Below are 18,852 nucleotides of genomic sequence, written 5' to 3' on the forward strand. Positions count from 1 at the left end.
TACTATCGAGAAAGTGAAGACAACAGAATGGAGAATATATTTGTAAGTCATTTATCTGATACAGCGTCTGGTATCCAGAATATGTAAAGACTGCTTACAACTCAATAATAGAAAGGCAAATAGCCCAATTTAAAAATGCACAAGGGATATGAATAGACGTTTCTCCCTTGAAGTTATATGAGTGGCCAATAAACACATGAAAAAATGCTGGATGGCATTAGTTATCAGAGAAATGCAAATCATAACCACAGTGAGATGCTATTTCACACCCACTAAGGTGGCTATAATCAAAAAGCACAGGTAATGACAAGTGTTGAAAGGATATGGAGAAATTTGAAACCTTGTTTTGCTGGTGGGAATATAAAATTATGTAGTCACTGTGGAAAACAGTTTGGTAGTTCCTCAAAATGTCAAACACAGAACCAACCATATGACCAAGCAATTCCACTTTTAGAGAATTGAAGACATCCATATAAAAACTTGTTACAGGAATGTTCGTAGCAGCATTTTTCATAAAGCCAAAGAGTGGAAACGACCCAAATCCATCAACAGATGAGTGGATAAACAAAATAAGATATATCTATATAATAGAATATTTTTCAGCCATAATATAGAACGACGTCCTGATTCAATAACATGGATGAACTTTTTTTCTAATATATATTTATTTATTTGGCTGTGCTGGGTCTTAGTTGAGACATGTGGGATCTTCGTTGGGATCCTTAGTTGAAGCATGCGGGCTCTCAGTTGCGGAATGTGGGATATGGTTCCCTGACCAGGGATCAAACCTGGGCCCCCTGCATTGGGAGCGTGGAGTCTTAGCCACTGGACCACTAGGGAGGTCCCCGTGGATGAGCCTTGAAAGAAGGCAGCCACAAAAGATCATGTGTTATTTGGTTCCATTTACATGAAATGTGCAGAAGAGGCAAAATAGACACAGAAAATAGATTAATGGTTGCCAGGGTGTGGGAGGAAGAGAATGGAGAGTGACTGCTAATGGGTATGGATTTTCTTTTAAGGTGATAAAAATGTTCTGGACTTAGTAGTGGTGAATGTTGTGCAACTTTGTGAATATATGAAAAACCACTGAGTTGTAAAGAAAAAAGCTTGTCAGATACAGCTAAAATACCTCGAGGGAAATGAGTAGCTTTTAAATCAAGTTTGAAAAAGAAGAAAGACTTAAAATCAACGAGCTAGGCATCCATCTCAATAAGTTAGATAAGAATATAAAAATAAATGCAAACAAAGGAAAAGGAAGGTAATAAAGAGAAGAAATTAGCAAAATAGAAAATATAAACACAAGATGTCCTGACGTGGTATGTTTTCAGTTATTTGTTGAGAATGAAAATTTGATTATGAAAATAAAACAGTATGTGACCACATATTGTTGGTAAAATAATGATCTCACCCACCCCTAACAAAAATCTAAGCCATGGTACAATCATTATTGTCTTAAAGGTGAAGAAATATGCTATATTCCAGTAACTTCCAAACCTACATTTCTATCCTGGAATCTCTGGAACTCCAGATGGATCTGGCTACCTGCTGGACATCTTCAAGTAGATGTCTTTGAGGCACTTAAAATACAGCTAATGCAAAGACAAACTAATATCTCTTGCCCCAGAATTGCTCCTCCTGCAGTATTTACCATCTCTGTTAATGACAACACTGTCTCCCTGTTTTTTTTAAGCCAGAAACCTGGGAGTCGTCCTTGAGTTCCACTTCTTCCGGACTCCCCACATCTGTCCAGTCGGTCACTAGAGTAGTCCTTCATATACTTAGCAAAAAGCCTTTGATTGACCTCTGCTTACCCCTAGAGTCTTTCATTCCCTTTTTGGTTGTGCTCTGTATTCTGACAATAATAGCCTTTCAGTTTCCAGGATGTTCAGGTCACTTCCAGACTGGCACTTGCTTTTCCTTTCAGCATCCTATTAGATGCCTTTTATCAACTATCTAGTATCCCTGTCACACACACACACAAAAAAACCCAAGCCACTAATAAATGATTCCCCTAAGGTATTAATTATAGGCTATATTTATTTTTCCTGTAGAGTTGTTTGCCTCTTGAAGAGTCTCCTGGAGAGGATAGTGTCCAACCCAAAGGTCATGTGGTGTTTTCAACTGCTTATGTCACACTGGTATAACATCAGCTGAAAGGAATATTAGAAGTGATATGTTAAATCATAATAAAGTTTTTAAATAAGGTACTGTTTTTCATATTAAATGGCATGTTTATAACAGCAATTCTCAAACTATTTGGTCTCATAATTTCTTTATACTCTTAAAAATTATTGCAAACTCTGAAGAGCTTTTGCTTATGTGGTAATAACTTGATATTTATTGTATTAGAAATTAAAACTGAGAAATTAAGATATTTATTTGCTAAAAATATTAAACCTGTTACATGTTAACATAACATTTTTTAAAACTATTTTTCCCCCAATAGTAAGAAGAGTGGCAGTGTTTTGTACTTTTGCAAACCTCTGTAATGTTAGACTTAGTAGAAGGTAGCTGGAACCTTTTATCTGCTTCTGCATTCAGTCTGTTACAGTATCACACATCACGGAGCCTCTGGAAAAATTCACTACACACTGTGAGAAAATGAGAATGAAAAAGGCAAAAAAACGTAGGAATTATGTTGTAGTATTTTTATGAAAATAGCTTTGATCCTGCAGACCGCTGGAAAGGGTTTGGGGACTTTCAAGGATCCCCAGACCATACCTTGAGAATTCCTACACTATATTATTCTCTTGTACTCTGATGTCTTTTCAGATTTTTTTTTTGGCCGCACTGCACCACATGACTTGTGGGATCTTAGTTCCCCGGCTAGGGATTGAACACATGCCCTCGGCAGTGAAAGTGCAGAGTCAACCCCTGGACTGCCAGGGAATTCCCCTGATGTCTTTTTTTAAAAAATATTTGCTTTTTCGTCATTTTAAAACTAAAACTAACACATACTTATTGTTTACAAATAATAATTATACAGAGATGCATCGCAAGAGAAATGGAAACCACCTTTAATTCCTTCCTCTCCTTGTATAGTCCCTGTTAAGAATTTCCCGGATTTTGTGTGTGTGTGTGTGTGTGTTTGTATTGTGTATACTTTTACAATTAGAAGAGAAAAATGAAAAGTCACATATCTTGATTACAAAAAGGTTGAGAACTTAGGTAGAACAGTGAACAGTAGAACTTGGAGTTGAAGAGAGCTAGGTTCTAACTCCGCCTCTGCCACTCTGGCTTTAGGCAGACCTCTTAACAACCCTGGCCAAGACTTCTCAGTTCACAGGGGAAGGGTCTGCACTGCGAGGTGATCTCTGAAGGCTTTTCCAGCTCCAGGTGCCAATGCGGTGTAGGAATTCATTTGCTTTCCCAGCACCAAATGGTTAAATGCCAGAAGGGGATAGTAGAATGTTGTGACTAAAAATGTTTGGTTTTGGTGAGATACAAGAAGGTTGTTTCTCTGGAAATAGAGTCTTTTAAATTGTTGTCAACAATAGAACTCCCACTCAGATGGTTAGAGTTCTGCGGGACTCACAATAATGGGTTGATTTGTATGCCTCTCTGGCACAACAGTATTGTACCTTGTAGTTACCTTCTCAGTATTTTTTGCCTTCTAATTTTATATAAGTGAACAGGCAGTCCTAGAGAAAAAAAACAACACTGAGTATTTATGAAATGAGGAATTTAATTCAAATTCTGAAAAATCATATGATTGTATAGCTTAGCATAAGACTTGCATATAAAATATTTTCCTTTAAGTAACAGCTGCTTACGAAAACGGTCATCTATCTGTGTGTTTGCTTGGTCAGGAGACAAATATAGCAAATCCCCAATGTACAGAATAGCTATGTTCTAAATTTACCTTTAGCATTTGCAGTACACTTTCTCATAGATATTAAGTTTATTTGTAGATGGATACAGTCATACATTTATTAACAAGTTCAGGGCTTATGCTATGCCAGGCTCTCTGCTGGGTTTCCAGACTAGTCCATAAAAAAATTTTTTTTTCACACATAAAGTAGGTCCCATATTACTATATTGCCTTTATTTTAAAGCTAATTTTTAGTTCTATATTAGTAAATTTTTAAGTTTTAATTACAACACTGGTTAAGTGTATGGACTCTGGAGTCAGACGGACTACGTTCAAATACTGATTCTGCCACCTGCAAAGTGTATGACTTGAGAAAAGTTGCAAAACCTCTTAGTATCTTTTTCCACATCTATAAAATGGAGAGAATAATAGTACTTACCTCATATGGTTGTTGTGAGGGTTAATTTTTTTTTAATTGAGATGTAACTCATAACAAAATTAACCATTTTAAATTGTACAGTTCAGTGGTATTTAGTCTATTCACAATGTTGTGCAACCATTACCTCTATCTCATTACAAAGCATTTCGAATAGATAAACAAAATGTCATATTATACATACAAGGGAATTTTACTCGGCCATAAAAAAGAAAGAAGAACTGATACATACTACAAAGTGGATAAACTTTGAAAACACTGTGCTGGGTGAAAGAAGCCAGAGGTCACACAAGAGGTCACATCTTGCACGATTGTTTTTATATGAAATGTCCAGAATATGTACATCTATAGAGACAGAAAGCAGATTAGTGGTTGTCAGGGCTGAGCGGAGGGGGAAGTGGGGCATGCCTGCTTAACAGGTACAGGGTTGTCTTTGGGGTGATGAAAATATTCTGGAACATGATACAAGTGGTGGTTACACAATATTATGAATGTACTAAATGTCACTGAATGGTATACTTTCAAGTGGTCGATTTTATGTTATAGGAATTCCACTTCAATTAAAAAAAAAATAAAGCCCCTTGATCACTTAGACTCACAAAAAACATCCTCGCAATGAACACCAAGGAGGCTGCTTAACCCTATGGGTTTCTATTCTTCTTTGTGGCCCCAAGGAGGTTCAGCTAATCATTTAAAGGGTACATGTTATATTTTATTTTAAAATTTTTAAAATATTTTATATTTTAGTTAACAGTTCTAGGTATTTTGTAGTGTGTGGTCTATGCCAGCGTATTGCTGGCAGTGGAAACCCCCATTTCACCCTTACATCTTTAACTCTCACATTTAAACTTAGGTTTCTTGCCAAAACCTAGAATAAATTCATGTGTGTATGTGTATATCCTCTTCTTAAATAGGGTAAAACTAGTAAGCTTTTTATTTCCTTGCCACTGCCTGCCCCTCCCCCTGCCTGTACTTGTTTACTGCTGCCGGCTTCCAGGAATTGTGGTATAAAGGTGGCATGAGTTCTGGCAAGGTGTGACAGTGGCTAGGTCTCAGCCTTTCTGCTCACCTCAGGCAAGTTCAGGTTTCCATATTCACAGTCACTGCCTGGGATGCGGACTGCCTGGCTGTGGTTGTCACGGTACCAGCTAGTCAACCGGAAAGTCACCCCAGAGCTCCCTTCTGCTTCCCCGGGCTGGTCCCCACCATTTGTAGTAATCCTGTTTTATTAGTTTTCTATTGCTGTTGTAACAAGTTACCAGACTGAATGGTTTAAAACAACACAAGTTTAATATCTGTAGGTCTGTAGCTCAGAAGTCTGATGTACAGCTCACTGAGCTAAAATTAAGGTGTCAACTGGGTCATGTTCCTTTCTGGAGGCCCTTAGGAGAAAATCAATTTCCTTGCTTTTTCTGGCTTCTAGAGGCTGCCCACATTCCTTGGCTAGTGGCCCCTTTGTCCATCTTAAAGCCAGCCACGATGGGTTGAGTCCTCCATTGCCTCACTCCCACCTACTCTTCCACTTTTTATTTTATTTATTTTTTGGCTGCGTTGGGTCTTGGTTGCTGCGCGCGGGCTTTCTCTAGTTGCAGCGAGCGGGGGCTACTCTTCATTGCGGTGCGTGGGCTTCTCCTTGTGGTGGCTTCTCATTGCAGGGCACGGGCTGTAGGTGTGCGGGCTCAGTAGTTGTGGCTCGCGGGCTCAGTAGTTGTGGCTTGCAGGCTCTAGAGCGCAGGTTCCGTAGTTGTGGCGCACGGGCTTAGTTGCTCCACGGCATGTGGGATCTTCCCAGACCAGGGCTCAAACCCGTGTCCCCTGCATTGGCAGGCGGATTCTTAACCACTGTGCCACCAGGGAAGACCTACTCTTCCACTTTTAAGGACCCTTATGATTACATTGGGCCCACTCAGAAAATCCAGACTAAACTCCCTATTTTAAGATCAGCCAATTAGCAGCCTGCCATGTAATGTAACATGTTCACAAGTACTGTGGATTAGAATGTGTTCATCTTTCAGGGGGCCATTATCCTGCCTGCCATAGCTATCGTCTGTGCATTTCGGTCTGTGATTTCTTTCAGAAAAGCCTCACTCTGCTATCCTTTTAATTTCTGGTCCACCATTCAGACCCCTTTTGTTTTTCTACACAACACTTTTATATATAAATCTTCTGTCTCATTATTAGTGATTGGAATGGGGAGGAGGCAATGGTAGGTTTTCAGTTCACCATCTGGATCCAGACTTTCCAGTACTAATACATTTTTAAGTGTTTTTTATTTTTACAGATTTGAGTTTTTTATGCTAGTCCTTGAGGAGGTAATAGACCTTTGAGCTCTTTGGACAGACTGTTCTCTTTATCTTGGTGTAAAATGTACTTTAAGATTTCAAGGTAGGTAGGGCAGGGTCTCCTAAGTTAGGAAACTTCAGGTGTCTATTTAAAGCTGACAGGGAAGAGGGATGGAGGTGATCCAAATGTTTGAAAAAGTAGTTTCCAGGCAGGACTTTTCTGCATAGGTGTGCTAGTACCACGTGATAGGAAGTAAAGGCCTTAATAACCTTGATAAGCGTTCTCCAGCTTTCCAGCCCCCATTTTTCTTGGAAATTGCCTGTAAGGTGAGCAAGGATGCTGGAAGAATAGATTTGTAGACTGTAAACCTTTACAGATCCAGTGTTTCTTGAAATATTAAGTATTATCTAGTTCTTACTAGGAAAGATCATTTATGTGGCAGCCATCTAAATTGTAAAAATAACTGAAAGTACAGTGAATTTAATAAACATTTATTTAAGAATCTATGGTATACCAAGAGATAAATGGATATTCTTACAATCCGGTGGAAGAGTTAGGTTTCACTACCATATGAGTGCTCTAAGAGACATATAACCAAGTGCTGTGGGACACAGAGGAACCTGATGGGTAGGGGTGGTAACAATCTGAGTTTCGAAGAGTAACTAATAGGACAGTACAGTGTTCTCCCTTGTCAAACAGGCTGATCTATTTAAATAGATAAGAGACCTAGCACATTTTTGTTCTTATCTATAAAGTTGACCTAGTTTCCCATTGTTATCGTGATAAAAATATGTATGTTACTGTTATTCTATCAGTAGCTTAAAACTTGATGTTATGCCTGAGAATATATACCACTGGGCCTGCATCTAGGTTGAGAACCATAAACCCACCTGGAGATATCATGCATATAATTTTATCCCTAACTATATACTTGTGGTTTTTATCTGTCATAGGGCCTTATGAATGAAAAGACTGGTTGTTGGCTTCTTTTTTTTTCCAGTGATAATTTTTGTCGTGTTATCTTGGATAAATTATTTATAGAATTTTTAGCAAAGATATTGTCCCTCTTTTTTAAAACACAAGCAAACAGAACTATTTTAAAGAACAATATGATTCTTAAACCCCTTTTACTTTGTGGTGAATATATTGATTAAGCAGAGAGTATAGAAATACATATCTGTTTGATCACTAGATTTTTTGATTTCTGGGGGTATCAGAGGAGAGCATAGGAGCAGTAGCTGACCAGTAAAAGGTTAAAAATCCATTTACCTGCTCTTTGACATGTGTCCTAGGTTGTAAATCCCTAAGTTTGTCATCTCCAGGGACCCACTACATTTTCTTTCTCATTATCAGAGAGAAAGAGATTTCTTCTGGAAAATTAAATATGTCTGTTTAAGTATGTAACTACAGAAGTTTGAACATTAATGATCCCAATAGATAAAGATATTCTGTATATTTGTTCACTGAAAATTTCATCTGACCCATTGATGATAATGAACTTTTGTTCATTTAAAAGTTGTGGCTCATTATTTTTGTGATACTGTAATGGCTAAAGGCTTTTCAAACTTTTCAGGGAAGCATGACAGCAATGACAGTATTTTTTCCCTTGGATACAGCTCGACTTCGACTTCAAGGTAAGTATCTTATTGTCATCATATTCCTGTTCATTTGGTATCAGGAAGCAAACATACTTCTCTACTAAGTTCTAAGTTAACATAGGATTTCCCGTTTCATTAGAAATCTGTTGTCCATTTTCACTAACTTTAAATACTTTTTTTAAAAAATTAATTTATTTTTGGCTGCATGTGGGCTTTCTCTAGTTGTGGCGAGCGTGGGTTACTCTTTGTTATGGTGCACGGGCTTCTCATTGCGGTGGCTTCTCGTTGCAGAGCACGGGCTCTCGGTGCGCGGGCTTCAGTAGTTGTGGAATGTGGGCTCAGCAGTTGTGTCTCGCGGGCTCTAGAACGCAGGCTCATTAGTTGTGGCACACAGGCTTAGTTGCTTCCAGGCATGTGGGATCTTCCCAGATCAGGGCTTGAACCCGTGTCCCTTGCATTGGCAGGCGGATTCTTAACCACTGTGCCACCAGGGAAGCCCAATACTTTTATTTTTGATGTTTGTGAATGAGAGTCATAGCCTCAGCCATTTTCTAATCTGAGAGACCTGAGTGGGCTTGCATTAGTAATTTTGAATCATTACAGTTGATTCTAATAAACAATATGACTTTTGAAAGGCACAATGTAGAGATTTTTTTTTTACTGGGGGTAGATTTTCTGGAAAGAGAACAGAGAATAGGAAACATGGTGGAGCCAAATACCATTGTCACTGCTCACGTGGGCACGTAGTCCTAGTTCCCCTCTTTCACTTTATAGGGCTATGCAACTTTCTGTAACTCCTGCTTGTTTTTTCCTCAGTATTTTTCAACTTGAAATTATAAACCTATGCCAGAACTTAGATGAAGAGATAAGAGTAAGATTAGCTTTGAATAAACTAATTCCTATATTAAGATCCTTCATGACTACTATTTTTAATTAATTTTAGAGATTTTGGACAGGTAATAATTTTATATGACTCAAAAACCAAAATACATAAAAAGATAGGCAGTACAGTGAAAAATCTCACTCTAGACTGTCTCCTTTTCTCTCCCCTGTAGATAATGTCTCTATTAGTCTCTCAAAGAGCCCTGAGAGTTTCTTTATGTAGAAAAACAAGCAAATAATATATATTCTCAATTTCCTCTCTTTATTACTCAAAAAGCATCCTTTTCACACTGTTCCATATCTTGCATTTTTCACTTAACAGCATTTTTAAAAATATCTTTATTGGAGTATAATTGCTTTACAATGTTGTGTTAGTTTCTGCTATACAACAAAGTGAATCAGCTATATGTATGCATATATCCCCCCCCATATCCCCTCCCTCCTGAGACTCCCTCCCACCCTCCCTCTCCCACTCTCCCTCTCCCACCCCTCTCGGTCCTCACAAAACATCAAGCTGATCTCCCTGTGCTATGTAGCAGCTTCCCACTAGCCATCCATTTTGCATTTGGTAGTGTATATATGTCAATGCTACTCTCTCACTTCGTCCCAGCTTCCCCTTCCTTCCCGTGTCCTCAAGTCCGTTCTCTATGTCTGGGTCTTTATTCCTGCCCTACCACTAGGTTCATCAGTACTATTTTTTTAGATTCCATATATGTGAGTTAGCATACGGTATTTGTTTTTCTCCTTCTGACTTACTTCACTCTGTATAACAGACTCTAGGTTCATCCACCTCATTACAAATAACTATATTTCATTCCTTTTTATGGCTGAGTAATATTCCATTGTATATATGTGCCACACCTTCTTTATCCATTCATCTGTCAATGGACATTTAGGTTGTTTCCATGTCCTGGCTACTGTAAATAGTGCTGCAATGAATATTGTGGTACATGTATCTTTTTGAATTATGGTTTTCTCAGGGTATATGCCCAGTAGTGGAATTGCTGGGTCATATGGCAGTTCTATTTTTAGTTTTTTAAGGAACCTCCATACTGTCCTCCATAGTGGCTGTATCAATTTACATTCCCACCAACAGTGCAGTGCCTTTTCTCCACACCCTCTCCAGCATTTATTGTTTCTAGATATTTTTAAAACTTAATTAAATTAATTAATTAATTAATTAATTTTGGCTGTGTTGGGTCTTCATTGCTGCGTGCAGGCTCTCTCTAGTGGCAAGCGGGGGCTACTCTTCGTTGTGGTGCGTGGGCTTCTCATTGCGGTGGCTTCTCGTTGCAGAGCACGGGCGCTAGGTGTGCAGGCTTCAGTGGTTGTGGCACGCAGGCTCAGTAGTTGTGGCTTGTGGGCTCTAGAGCGCAGGCTCAGTAGTTGTGGCTTGCGGGCTTAGTTGTTCCACAGCATGTGGGGTCTTCCTGGACCAGGGCTCAAACCTGCGTCCCCTGCATTGGCAGGCGGATTCTTAACCACTGCGCCACCAGGGAAGTCCCCATATGCTAATTTGTTTCTGTAAGTTCTATGAGATAAATTCCCAGAAGTGGGATTGTTTGATCAAAGGGCAAATGTTTGTAAGTTTGATAGTTATTGTTAGATTGCCTTGTACAGGGCTTTCCTAATTTGCCATCCCATGAGCCATACAGGTACCAATTTTAATTCTTAAGAAATCGGATCATTTTCCTATTTTTATGTTTTCAAAATAGTCTTCAGATGTGGGTAGGAAATTTGAAGCTAATTAAGGTAGGTTTTGTTTTCATTTAGAATGCCAAGAAAAGCAGAGTTCCCATCTTTTTGAGACCTTTTATATTTTTAGTTTAGGGAACAGAGCACAAGGTTAAAACTTTGCAAACTTGAATTTTAATCCCAGCTCTGCTGCCAACTACATGTGTCCTTCACAGCTTTGTGTCTGTAACCTCTTCTCTGAAAGGGAAATGGTAATTTATTTCCTCTCTACTTTATAAGATATTAAGATAAAAAGGAGAATGTATAACTTTGAAAAAAAAACTAGAGAGCCCTATGAAATATAAGCAATAAATTTCTCCTGTTACATCTTTTAGTTTGGAAATTAGGTATTGAATTAAAACGCTTTATGGTTCATGAATAACAGATGAAACCATGGAATCAATAGTGGGAAATTTAGCACATGGGAACACAGGAGGATCATTGAGTCCTGAGGCAAACTAGGGAGCTCAAAGAATAGGGTGAGAGACTGCTCAGGTGAGGTAAATGGCATTTCAGTGAAACTCGCTGATGCTGAAGATAACAATTCTCAAAGGATTTAGTTTAAACATGTACTCTTTGGTCTTGTAGTTGATGAGAAAAGGAAGTCCAAAACGACACACATGGTGCTCCTGGAGATCATTAAAGAAGAAGGCCTGTGAGTACTACCTTGTTCATCTTTGTTAGGTAGAGCAGCTCATTAGGAGATTCCTGGGCGTCCATCATACCTACACTCACTTTCTATCCATTCTCAAAGCCTCACAGTGTTGTGAATTTGTAATTGCCTGACTTGTAAGTAAATACATAGTTGTTTTCATTTCCTTAAAGTTCTGTGGTTGACCATTTTGATTCTTGATCATGGAGTCTTACATGAAACCAATGAACAATAAACTGAAGAAGATAATAGTTGTTTAGCTCATTCCTATCAGATGCATTCAGACCTGTGTACCTTTTAAAACACTTTTTATTTGGAAATAATTTCAAATTTACAAAAAGTTGCAAAACTACAGTAGTACAAAGAATACCAGTATGTGTTTTAACCAGATCGACCTGTTGTTAACACTCTTCCGTTTGTGCTCATGCTTTCTCCCTCCCTTCCCCACTCCCTCCTTCTTTCTTTACTACACAGACACATACACACACCACACACAGATTTTTTTCAGAATTAATTTGAGAGAAAGTTACATACCATACATCAAAGCCCCTTACCCCTATGACTGACATTTTCCAAGATGTGGACCTTCTCCTCTTACTTTTCCTTAAATAAAATTTTTCTCACTTTAAGTTTGCCTCATGTTTCTTCATGATTAGATTGAGTCTATGCATTCTTGGCCAGAATAATGTATAGGTGAAATTGTGTCCTCCTCAGGATGTCACATTGGAGTCACATATTGTGCACTTGCCCTTCATTGGTTAATTACGATTTCTTAGATTCAAGTTAGCACTGAATAATTTTATTTTTCCTCTTTTGCAACTATAAGCAGTCTATGAGGAAATACTTAATTTAGTATCATACAGACTCAGAAATTCAATGGTTTACAATTAATTACTTAATTATTTTGGTGCTCAAATTGTCCCAGGTGTGGCCAGTGTGAGCTCCTTCAGCCTGGTTCCTGTGCCCTTATAACATGCCCCCATCACTTTTTTTTTTTTGCACTTCTATATTTACTTCATTTTAAATGTTCTTGCCCTGTAATAAAATGTGAATGATGCTATATTAACTAACAGCCATGAGGAAATTGTCTTTAATTTTACATAGTAATTTACTAAAGGAAATTGAGGGGGGGAATCAGTAAATCAGTCATAGAATGTATGTTGTTTCTTTGGTATCATTAATGCTAGAAAGGATTTCTTGGTTTGGGCATCCTCAGAATGTAGAATATGTGTACAGTTTGGAGTACATTGTAGCATAGGAGTGAACTTTGAGAATATGTGAATGATGATCAGCCTTTTCTAGGACTCTCATTTCTAGTGCCTTTTGTTCAGCATTTTTACTTTGCTTATTATGTTCTTCCCCTAGCCTGGCACCATATCGAGGGTGGTTTCCAGTCATCTCCAGTCTCTGCTGCTCCAATTTTGTCTATTTCTACACTTTTAATAGCCTCAAAGCAGTCTGGGTCAAAGGTCAACATTCTACTACTGGAAAAGATCTGGTAGTTGGATTTGTTGCAGGTACCTAAGTTTTCTGAATATAAGATATTTTTATATTTTGTTGTTTATATTGTGGTCCATATACCCCGAGAGGTTATTTTAACACAAAGTAATGCTACAAAGAATGTAATTAGTTTTCTGACTTGACTCTGTGTGTGTGTGTGTGTGTGTGTGTGTAGTAAAAATGCATAACATAAAATTTAACATCTTAACAATTTTTAAGTGTACATTTCAGTAGTAGGTTTACTTACATTATTGTGAAACAGATCTCCAAAACATTTTCATTTTATAAATGAGAAGTTCTGTACCCCCTAAATAACAACTCCCATTTCCACCCTCCCCCCCGAGCTCCTGGTAGCCACAATTCTACTTTCTGTTTCTATGAATGTGACTACTTTAGATGCCTCATATAAGTGGAATCATGCAGTATTTGTCTTTTTGTGACTGGTTTATTTCATTCAACATAATATGTACTCAAGGTTCATTCATATTGTAGGATGTAACAGGATTTCCTGGTTTTTTAAGGGTGAATAATATTCTATTGTATGTATATACCCCATTTTGTTTATCCATTCATCTACTGATGGACATTTGAGTTGTTTCCACCTCCTGCTTACTGTGAATAGTTGCTGCTATAGACATGGGTTGTATGAATAGCTCTTTGAGTCCCTGCTTTCAATTCTTTTGGATATATTCCCAGAAGTGAGATTGCTGGATCATATGGTAGTTCTTTTTTTAATTTTGAGAGGAACTACCGTACTGTTTTCCACACTGGTTGCACTATTTCAAAATCCCACCAGCAGTTGGTTCCAGGTTCTCCACATCCTTACCAAGACTTGTCATCTTCTATTTTTTCTATAGCAGCCATCCTAATGAGGGAGAAGTGATAGTTCACTGTGGTTTTGATTTGCATTTCTCTGATGATTAGTGATGTTGAGCATCTTTGGAGAAATGTCTATTCAAATCTTTTGCCCATTTTTTGAGTTATTTGATTTTTTGTTGTTGTTGTACTATAAGTATTCTTTATGTATTCTGGATATTAGCCCCTTATCAGATATATGATTTGCACATATTTTCTCCCATTCTGTAGGTTGCCTTTCACTCTGTTGATATGTCCTTTGATGCTCAAAAGTTTTTAAGTTGGATATGGTGCCATTTGCATATTTTTCCTTTTTTGCCTGTGCTTTTGGTGTAATGTCCAAGAAATCATGCTGAGTTTAATGCCATGAAAGCTTTCCTCCTATGTTTTCATCTAGGAGTTGTATAGTTTTAGGTTTTTAATCCATTTAGAGTTAATTTCTGTGTGTGATGTAAGATAAGGATCCAACTTCATTCTTTTGTATGTGGAAATCCAGTTTTCCTAATACCATTTGTTGATGTGACTAGACTGCCCTTTCCACCTCTGAACGGTCTTGGCACCCTTGTAACGACCAGTTGACCATATACACAAAGTTTTATTTTTGAGCTGACTTGGCTTATTTTTATCTTCTTAATCCAGAGAGGACGGTCAGTTATCCCTGTTTAGCAGCCTGTACCCAGAATTTATGGACATAAGGTCTCTTTTTTAAAAAATGAAAATTACAATACCTTTCCTGCTTACTTTCTGGGTTTTTCTGTTTGTTTGTTTGTTTTGTTTTTTGAGACTGAGGATTGCATGCAATGTTTAACATGAACAGGACTGGCTACATAATTTTCAGGGTCCAGTATAAAATGAAAATGCAGAACTCCTTGTTCACAATTTATTAAGCATTTCAAGATGGTTGACACTAAAGCATTAAACCAAGCACAAGACAGGTTACACACTCATGAAGCCCACCGTGACTGTGAAAGCATTTAGTCAGATGTGACAAAGAGTTTTTAGTGCACAGCCCAGTGTAGTCAGTATCACCATAGTCGTTAGTATCCTAGGGGTTCATAGGAGAAAGGTTACTTTTGGCTGGGAGGTATCTCCTTATAGGAAGCAGTGCCTCTTGAGCTGAGCCTTGGCAGAATTAGTAACACTTGGAGATAAGTGGCGACGGTTTCTGGATGGAGAGAATGGTAGCAAACTGAGAGAATACAGGACCACATTTAGAACAGTGAGTTCTATAATTTTGTGGGTGAGTGAAGTGAGTGTAGGAACATGAGCAATAAAGTTGGAGAGTTGAATAGGAGCCCAGTTTTAGAAGGCTTTGGATCCTTGTCATCTGAGACTTCAGAAGTGCTAATGAGTCATTAACCTGATATTGTGAATATTTAGTTACTGTCTGTCTCTATTTAGTGGAATATGAGCTCTATAAGAGCAGGTATCTTTATCTATATATGGTATATCAAAGATATATATAAAATGCAGAGAGTATCTTATATATACTTTATATATATAAGATATAGGGGCTTCCTTGGTGGTCCAGTGGTTAAGACTCCGTGCTTCCAGTGCAGGGAGCACAGGTTCAATCCCTGGTCAGGGAACTAAGATCCCGCATGCTGCGCGGTGTGGCCAAAAAAAAAAAGAAAGTTAAAGATATATATTACATCTATTAGACAATATATATTGCAATTATAAATATATCTCTATATATGTATAATTGTTATATCTATACATATATAGGATAACGAATACATATGATACCTGCTTTTGTGACGTATGTATATATATATCTGTTCCCCCTTGCCTTGCTAAATTTTCAGTAAGGACAATTCCTAACATGTAGTAGGAGCTTAATAAATATTTGCTAAATAAACAAAATATTTGTTGAATTAATCAGGGTTTTATTAAAGAGATGGGAAAAAAGTAGATCTCTTTCCTATGGGTTTTTTGTGTTTATCTAGTCTGTATCTAAATTAATTTATTTAAATGTTGCATGTTTAGTGTTAGTATTTTGTGGGCTCACTTACTGATATATTCTTAGAAAAATTACTGATTTGGGAGCCACACAGTTGAATAATGTAAATGTCCATTTGAAATGAAAATGATTTGATTGAAAAATAGTTACCAGGCCAGGAGTATTCATGGCCCCCAATTTTTCCTCTTCACCTATATGAGACCACTGCTGTTTTTTTATTTGGTCTCTGAGCCTTTCTTATGCTTCATTCTCTCATTTTAGTCTCAAGTTGATTTTGATATAATGAACTTTCACTTGGACCAACTTTTTTTTTTAATTGAGATATAATTGACATAATATTCTATTAGTTTCAGGTATACAACATAATGATTCAATATTTGTGTATAATGTGAAATGATCACCACAGGAAGTCTGGTTAACATCCTTCATCATAGATATTTACAATTTTTTTTCTTTTCTTGTGGTGAGAACTTTTAAGATCAACTCTCAGCAACTTTCAAATATGCAGTTCAGTATTATTACGTATAGTCACCTTCTGTACATCACATCCTCATGACTGACTTATTTTATAACTGGAAGTTTGTGCCTTTTGACTACCCTCACCCCCAACCCCGCCAGACCAGCTTTCACATAAAGAGTATAACACACAGGGTTTCATTTTCTGGGGTAATAAATGAATACTTGTAGGCAGGTAACTCAGGATAGAAATCTGGAAGTCTCCATAGAGGGTGCTCTCTTACCCTCCATGTCTGCCTGGTCTTCATGAACCATCAGTCTGTCTCTTAAATATCTCTTGAATCCTTTCCCTCGTCTCCATGTCCAGAGCCATTTCCCAAAATCAAGTGCCATCATCTCTCACTTGGACCATTGCTCTGTTCTGATCTCTTTGCCTCTCAAGTCTTTCTCACTAACATACTTTGCATAGTTCTGCTTCAAGTAGCCTTTCTAGAAGAATGGTTTTCAAACAGTGTCATAATTCAAAGAACTCAAGTTTGAGATTTGTTCACCTGAAAAAATATCAGAATAGATCCAACATGTAGAGGAGGAATCTTCTTTTTTACATAATTGCAACAAATGGCAATCTGGTATGATCTTTTATACTTGAGACCAAGTATTGGTAATACCTTGATTTTAATACTTTTTTTTTTTTTGCCCGGGCTGTGTGGCATGTGGCATGCAGGATCTTAGTTCCCCGACCAGGGATCAAACCTGTGTCCCCTAAATTGGGAGTGCGGAGTCTTATCCACTGGACCGCCAGGGAAGTCCCTTAATACTTTTTAGATTACTGTGGTTCATATGTATTTACATTTAAAAAGTTATGACTCACTGTCAGAGACCGACTCATATAACTTCCCATGAAACTACTAGTTTATGAAATATATGATTAAATCTTCTCCTTTTTAGGTGTCCAAAGTTGTTTGTTTGCTGTATCTGGCATATCATTATCTACTAGGTACACACAACCCCTTGTTATTCTCTCTCACTGTGCTCTGCTCATTTTCTTTCTAACTCTTATGCAGTTTATAATTACAATAGATCCTCCCATACCTAAAACAGCTAGACTGGTATGGTAGGGCAGTTAGTTTTAAAAAGTCAATGGAAGTAGGGACTATCATAAATAGCCTACATGCCTTAAGTATTTTATTTTAACCTAAGATATATGAATATATACTTCTCTAATTTTTTGTATGGCCAAGGCATATCCACTCACTGATGGAAGTTTTGTACTTTTTTTCTTATATAACCCATACCTGTAAATGCTTTGCCTACTGTAACAGATATGACCGACATAAGCAGGCTTGAGAAAAGACATAATTCACTCCTGGTAAGCCTAAGCCCCTGTGGCATGGAAGTAGAGGAGCACAGGTACACTAGGGAGTAGCCTGCTGGCCGCAGGTATCAGCGTGCTGTGGTATCTGTCGGTGTGTCCTGTAAAGGGAAAGAGGAACACAGGTTTCTCTGGTGAGTCCATTATATGGAACTGGTTAAAAGAGATCCCACTGTATTAATATCATTCTAATTCACTTACATTCTGAAATGTTTTCTTGAGAGCGTGAGAAAAGAATGGAATTACGCTTGACATCCAGGGAGAACCCGTGGGTCTGTGTTGATTGTGGACATCATCTGTTACATGTCTTGTCAGAGAAATGATTGAGAACTGCGATTCTAATATCCGAATCTGATTATGTTGTGCCCAGCTTCAAACCCTTCAGTGTCTGCCGTTCGCATGTAGGGTGGAGTTGCGGCGCCCTCTGCAGAAAAGGCCCCCCTCACACACGTGCAGGATAAGCACCTAACATATGAGATCTGCTGTGACACTGCTTACCTCCCTATCTTGGTCTTTTCTATTCCTGTTCTCCTGTGCCAAACTATGATTCCTTGAATAGACCGAGCCCTTAGTAACTTCATTCCTCTACAGCTGCTGTTGTCAGTCTGAAGCAGCCTTACTGCTTTTTTTATCTTATTAACTCCTAGTCATCCTTTTATTCTCATCTCAAGCCACCTCCTCTTCAGGAAGCCTTCCCTGTTTCTCATGTCCACCACCCCCAAGTTGTATTCTAGGTTAGGTGCCTACCTTCTGTGCTCCAGCTCTGTGTATACCTCTGTCTCAGTGCTTACTCTGCTGGATAACAATAGTCTGCATATTTGTCTTTATCTTTTACAAGACAGTGAACTCCTTAAGGGCAGAGACTACATTTTTTAAAATCTCTGTATCCCCAGTGCCTGATACACAGAAGGTGCTGATTAAATGTTGAATGCATGAATTCAATTTAAAAGACCACTCCTCCTGTAATCTTCATCATTTTACTAGTTGCCCTACCAAAAGTCTTGAATTCATCCTCTTTCTCTTTGACCCCGCCTCCAGTCTGTGAGCAAATCCTATTGCCTGTTTCTTCATATGGTTTCTAGAATTCAGCCCCATCCCCCACTACTACCTGTGTCCAAACCACCACTAAATCTTGCCAGGATTATCTTCAGAGCCTCCTAACTGATGTCCTGCTTCCTCCTTTGTCCCCTTCAATATGTATTCAACACAGCAGCCAGTGTGATCATGCTAAAACATAAGTGAGGGCTTCCCTGGTGGCGCAGTAGTTAAGAATCCGCCTGCCAATGCAGGGGACACGGGTTTGAGCCCTG

General features: G+C 38.2%; 1 protein-coding gene across 4 annotated transcripts in view; it reads left to right on the plus strand.

Moving 5' to 3' along the window:
• The window catches only part of SLC25A17 (solute carrier family 25 member 17), a 56,930-nt gene that overhangs the window by 14,833 nt on the left and 23,245 nt on the right, over positions 1 to 18,852 (plus strand). For 3 of the 4 annotated variants that reach the window (XM_081248114.1, XM_081248116.1, XM_081248113.1), the window contains exons 2-4: positions 8,104 to 8,164; positions 11,333 to 11,399; positions 12,762 to 12,913. In XM_081248114.1, the coding sequence (XP_081104240.1) occupies positions 8,104 to 8,164; positions 11,333 to 11,399; positions 12,762 to 12,913 (280 nt within the window). Of the gene's footprint in view, positions 1 to 2,051; positions 2,205 to 8,103; positions 8,165 to 11,332; positions 11,400 to 12,761; positions 12,914 to 18,852 lie in introns of all 4 variants that reach the window. The other variant, XM_081248115.1, reaches the window with a different exon arrangement.

The sequence above is a fragment of the Mesoplodon bidens genome (genome assembly GCF_964165515.1).
Source record: "Mesoplodon bidens genome assembly, chromosome: 11".
Classification (NCBI taxonomy): Eukaryota; Metazoa; Chordata; class Mammalia; order Artiodactyla; family Ziphiidae; genus Mesoplodon; species Mesoplodon bidens.